General features: G+C 37.3%; 1 protein-coding gene across 1 annotated transcript; it reads left to right on the top strand.

Annotated features, from left to right (window-relative positions):
• Positions 1-1,460: 1,460 nt before the first annotated feature.
• On the top strand, positions 1,461-5,993 carry LOC141661295 (uncharacterized). Its single transcript, XM_074468279.1, has 3 exons — positions 1,461-1,643; positions 3,907-5,022; positions 5,124-5,993. The coding sequence occupies exons 1-3, from the start codon at positions 1,461-1,463 to the stop codon at positions 5,991-5,993; spliced, it is 2,169 nt and encodes a 722-aa protein (XP_074324380.1).
• The last annotated feature ends 257 nt before the right edge of the window (positions 5,994-6,250 follow it).

The raw sequence follows: 6,250 nt of genomic DNA, 5'->3' as shown, positions 1-6,250 counted from the left end.
AGGACCCAGAAAAACATGCCTCGTAGGGGACGTGGGGGCAGAAGTGGTGCAGGTGGGGCAGAGGCGGTGCTGGTGGGGGCAGAGGTGTTGGTGGTGGTAGAGGCAAAAATGGTGGTGGGGGAAATCCTCACGTTCTTTGCGGGATGGACCCAAGGAGGATGAGATATTAACGATGGATGAGGAGATAGAACATCAAGTCTCGGAACAAGCACAATAGATTAATATACACCATTGTCCCTGACTCACTTAAAAGGTTTTTGGGGAAACAAGCCCCCCCTCCAATTCGGACCGATATCGAGAAAGTACAGTAAATATATGTATTTGCGCAATGTTTTTGGCTTTTATATTAGCATAATACATGTTGACAAGTGCTAAATTTTGTCCATTATATGTAGTATCAAGAACTCTGATGCGAAAATGACCTTTAAACAAAACTTGTGAGTACATTGGTCAGATGGTGCTTTCACGTACACCGATTTATCTAAAGGATGCCAACTTTTGTTGACAAAGTGATTAAGGAGTTCAAGCATGTTATATATGTATATAGTAGTTGTATGTGTATGTGTGTGTTTTATCATATTTTGAACATCATAATAGGATCAAACACTTACCTTTTGTAGGAGTCTTACAAGCCATATAACAGTCTCAACAAGGTCAATATTTACAATAATCTTGTAACACACATGAAGAATGTAATCAAAAAACAATGATTGAGGTGAAATTAAAGGCATACTTTGATGCTGCTAAGTGAGTTGCTGTTGTTGAAGGTAAATCCTGGTGATTGGGATAATGAATGGTTGAAGGATGCAGTGGATCATTGGCAAAGTTCAGCCACCAACATTTCTCAAATATTGCATCCTGGAATCGCTAAAACTAAAAACCAAAGTAGAGCGCCGGTGCAAAAGCTTTTATGGAGCATGGAGATGTAAGAAATTTTCGATAGTTTTTTGGTACATGTTTTTGCATTTTCCGCATCATGCATTTGTTTTTTAAAATATTAAGTATTTTATATATATGACTACAAGAAATAAAAGGGAAAAAAATGGACCACTTGTTTATTTACACGAAACTTCACTCGAAAAAGATTCGCGGTGTCCCTATTGATGAGTTACCTCCAAACGTCGAATATTTCACATCCGAGGACCAGGATGCTTTCTATTTAATCATTAGTTGTCTATATATATTTGTGATGATGCCTATATAAATTTTGTAGGCCCAGTATGCCGATATTGTTAACATGAATCAAGATGCATTGGCTGCAATTCTCGGGGAGTCTAGGCAGCTGAATATCCTATCCAATGGTGGCTCAAGACAGTTGCACCGGGAATGACAAGGCCTCCCAAAAATAAGCTTCCTAGTTTTCTGAAGTGTCTTCACTCCTCCCCGATCTTGCTGAGAATTATAGAGCTCGACGTGGCGATGGTGTCGGATCTTCTAGCCGACTCGCAAGTGGATCTGTTATGCCGGATGGTATTTTTTACAATGTGGTCCGGGATATAATGAAAGATGCAGCAACAAATCCATCTGTATACCATCAGGAACCCACGTATGAGAGAGTAAATTTCATTGCCCAGGCCGCGCTTGATATGCATAACAATACGGCTGGTGGTATCGCCGCCTTCTTAGATGCCCTTCTTGGAGAGGTTATATCGGGACATTACTCACCTCAATTTGGAAAAAGTATGAGGTGAAGTACCAAGAGGTAAAATTACAAAACTTCTCAATTTAGGTTTAATAGTGTTATTTTGAGGCATTTTAACCTCAAATGTATTTTAGCCTATAAGGACAAAAATGACAATTTTTGGGCAACCAATACCCGACCGTATTCGTAAATACCGACCATATTCATAACAAAAACGACTGCCTCCTTAAAATTGGTCGATAAAAGTCGGTCGATATAAGGCTTAACCTAGGAAAGCCTCTAGCCCGATAACAACCAACTCAGTTGTTACTTATACCGACCGAGGGGTTGGTCGTAATAAGGTGAAAAACGACTAACAAGCGGTCGAAATACACAGTCGGATATGTCTTTTTTTATTTACGTGTAAGGCCACTGGCAGCGGTCCGTACTGACACGTGGCACTGACATGTCGGGTGGTGATCTGCGACACGTCGGATGGATCCCGACACGGGTCATACCAACGTGACGGAAGTCATAGTCAAACAACGTAAAATCTAACCAAAAAAGTAAACACCGATCAGATTTAATTCGACTGTTTATGAGTAAGTCGTTATTAACAAAAAATGATTAATTTTGTCTGTATAACGACTATTTCGACGGTCATAAAGGTTCCGTGTCTTGTAGTACTAACGATTAATGAATGAAGATGCACCTGCAAAAATGATTAGAGATATATCTCAATTGGCCCGATATTTCCAACTTACGTAGGTGAATTAATGGTGTATATATTATTGAGTATTTGTGCTAGTTGTGTGAGTAATTGGAAATGCTAGAAATGTTAATCCGTTCCAAAGGCTAAAATTGTTGAATTTACTCCTAATCCTAGGCAACGAATACATTGGGCGATGATTTTGATATTTACAATGCTTGTCGTTTATTTTTCTTAGGCAAAGCTTTCTTCACTAGACTGACTGACTTGTTAATAAAAATAATTGTTTAATAGTCTACCCTTGAATATTCAAAATTCTTATTCATATCCTAAAACGAGAACCACTACAAAAAAATAGGGTTAATTACAACTGATGCAATTTCGACCGCAGGCGGTCGACACGATTTGGCACGGCTAAATTCGACTGGCCCCGGTTGAAATCTAATAGTCGAATTTAATTGGTCGAATTTACAAATAAATTCAACTTCAACCAGTTGAAATAAAAATAGTCGAATTTAAATCGGTCGTATTTAGAGTAAAATTCGACCGAAAAAAATTCGGTCAAATTTACAAATGGTGGGAAAAAAAAAGCGGGAAGTTTCCCGCCAAAATTTTTTTTTCCATTTACTAAATTCGACCGTAGACAATCGAAATTTATTTTTGAATTTTAGCGGGAAATTTCCTTCCAAATTTAGTTTACAGCGGGAAACTTTATTAAACTGAATTCGGTTGAATTTAGTGAAATACTATATTCGACCGCTAGCAGTCGTATATCAAATTCAACTTTAACTAGTGGAAATAAAATGGTCGAATTTAAATCGGTCGTATTTAAAGTTAAATTCGACCGAAAAAATATTCGGTCGAATTTATGACTAAAGGAAAAAAAGAAAGAATTTTCTCACCAAATAAAATTTAATGTAATTTACTAAATTCGACTGCAGGCAATCGAAATATGTTTTTAATTTGGCGGGAAATTTCCCTCATTTCCCCCCGAAATTTTATACAAGGCGGGAAACTTTGTTTGACAGAATTCGGTTAAATTTACTAAAATGCTAAATTCGTCTGAAAGCGGTAAAAAAAGAATTCGGCTGAAAAAGGTGGAAACTTAAATTCGACCGATTTACATCGTTTTTAGCCTTGTCATAAATTCAACTGTATTCCATTGAATTTAGGAGTTCATTTTAGAAACCCTACTGCCTCTTTCTATCCAGTAGCCGTATTTCTCATCTTTCCCACCCCCAATTTCATCATTTTCTCTCCTTTTTCATCAAATTCATTCATGTGATCATCATTCTTTTTCAAGTAAGTTTAATTTTAAAGCTTTCATATATTTTTATGTTCATTAAATTCTATATGTGATTATTATTAATGTCTTGATTTCTTCAATTATTTATGTGTTTATGTAATGATTTGAGTAACTTGAATTTGTTGCTAAAATTAACTTGGTTGTTGTTTATTAGGCTTAGAATATTTGGATAATTAGTAAAATAAGTTTATAATTTTGAGTTGTTAGTTGTTTTTACTTTTTTATGTCTAGCAATGCATTCACCTAATATCAATGTGTGGTTATTTATAGATGGAATCCGATCATAGTTGGATAGGTCGTAGTCGATTTAATGAAGTAAAATACATAACGGAAGAATATAAAGTTGGTCTGGATAATTTCATTAAATTTGCTATTGAGCATCTTGAAGAAGAAGATAATGGCCTTATAAGATGTCCGTGCAAAGATTGTCGTAATATATACTACAAGCAACCTAGTACCGTGAAAATACATTTATATCGACATGGTATCATGCAATGGTATATTAGATGGGATTGTCACGGGGAGAAAGAAATGTCATGGAACGAGGCCGGAACAAGTTATATTAACACGGGCTGCAAAGATGATGATATGCATGATGCACATGATGATGCCTTCGAAGATTGTGAGGATTTTGAGGAAGAACCGAATGAAATAGCAAAACAATTTTACAAGATGGTGAATACTACATCAGAACCAATTTATCCGGACAATGCCAATCTTACAACGCTGGAGTTTGTAATGAAGCTGCTTCATTGGAAAAACAAGCATAATTGTAGTAACAATGGTTTTGATGACTTGCTTCGCCTCATTGGATCAGTACTGCCTGATGATCATAAATTGCCTGCCGTGCGAAAGATGATTAAAGGATTGAATATGGAATATGAAAAGATTGATGCTTGTGAGAATGATTGTATGTTATTTTACAAGGAACATAGCAAAAAAACAAAGTGTGATATATACAAAGAAGACCGATACAAAGTGCAAAAAGATCATAAAAAACAAAAGATCCCTCGAAAAATCTTGCGTTACTTTCCTATTACCATGAGATTGCAGCATTTATTCATGGCGGAGAAGACTACAAAATGTATGAGATGGTACCATGATAGAATTGCAGTTGAAGGTGAATTAAGTCACCCAGCAGATGGAGATGAATGGAAACAATTTGATCGGAGATTTCAAAGATTTTCAAAAGAGATTTGGAATGTCAGACTCGGGCTCTCTACTGATGGATTTGACCCCTTTCGCGATAAGCACGCTAGGGAGTATACAGTATGGCCTGTGGTGGTTATTGTGTACAACCTTCCCCCATCTATGTGTACTAAGGCTCCATACATGTTTATGCCTCTTCTCATTCCTGGACCGACGGATCCAACAAAAGACTTACATGTTTATCTCAGGCCAGGCCATTAATTGATGAATTAAAATTATTGTGGCATACTGGAGTGGAAACATATGACATGTTCTCACGTACAAATTTTATGATGAAGGCGGCACTTTTGTGGATAATTAGTGACTTTCCTGCACTTGCCATGCTTAGCGGGTGGTCCACTAAAGGTAAGTTGGCATGTCCAGTTTGCATGGGAGAGGTCAAAGGTAAGCAACTCAAACATGGTGGTAAAATAACATGTTATGGAACTGCTCGGTATTTTTTGGAGCCAGATGATCCTCTCAGAAGGAGTACGAGATTTGGAAGAGTTGAGACACGATCAGTTTGTGCTCGACATTCAGGGTCACGTGCAAAGGTCATGTGTGAGAAAATACAGTTTCCCCCACCGGGAAAGTCATCGAAGAAAAAACCAAAAGATTATGGTGTGACACATAATTGGACTCACAGTTCTCCATTTTTTGAGCTTCCATATTGGGAGACACTCAGCCTTCGTCATAGCATTGCCATTATGCACACCGAAAAGAATGTATTTGACAATATTTTCTACACAATTCTTGATGATTCGAAGAAGTCTAAAGATAAAACCAAATCAAGAAAGGATTGTCAAGAGTTAGGTGTACACCGTGAGTTGTGGATTCAAGATAATGGTATAAAACCATATGCAGCATATGTACTTTCGAGTGAACAAGTTCAAAAGTTGTATAAGTGGATAGTCTCATTGAAACTCCCAGACGGGTATGCCTCAAACATATCTAGGTGTGTAAATTGGAAGAAAAATTGCATTCGTCGGATGAAATCACACGATTGTCACGTCTTCATGCAAAAAATGTTGCCTATCGTTTGTCGTGATCTACTTCCGAAACATGTGTCTGATCCTATCATTGAATTGTGCAACTTCTTTCAAGATTTATGCTCGTCTAGTCTCAAATACACAGATTTAGAGAAAATGGAGAGAGATATAGTGACATAATGTCTAAGCTTGAAACTGTCTTTACTCCTAGTCTTTTTGATCCCATGGAGCATTTGCCACTGCATTTAGCAACTGAGTGTAAGTTGGGTGGCCCGGCCAATGGGCGTTGGATGTATTTTATTGAAAGATACTTGCACAACTTGAAATTGAAGGTTGGAAATAAAGCTCGAGCGGAGGGTTCAATGGCACAACGCTACATTGAGGAAGAATGTGTACACTTTTGTACGTTATATTTTGATTCCAAGAATGGATTGATG

Source organism: Apium graveolens, chromosome 5 (assembly GCF_009905375.1).
Source record: "Apium graveolens cultivar Ventura chromosome 5, ASM990537v1, whole genome shotgun sequence".
Classification (NCBI taxonomy): domain Eukaryota; kingdom Viridiplantae; phylum Streptophyta; class Magnoliopsida; order Apiales; family Apiaceae; genus Apium; species Apium graveolens.
Note: the sequence above shows the minus strand (reverse complement) of the source record. Positions and strands in the feature narration are given on the sequence as shown.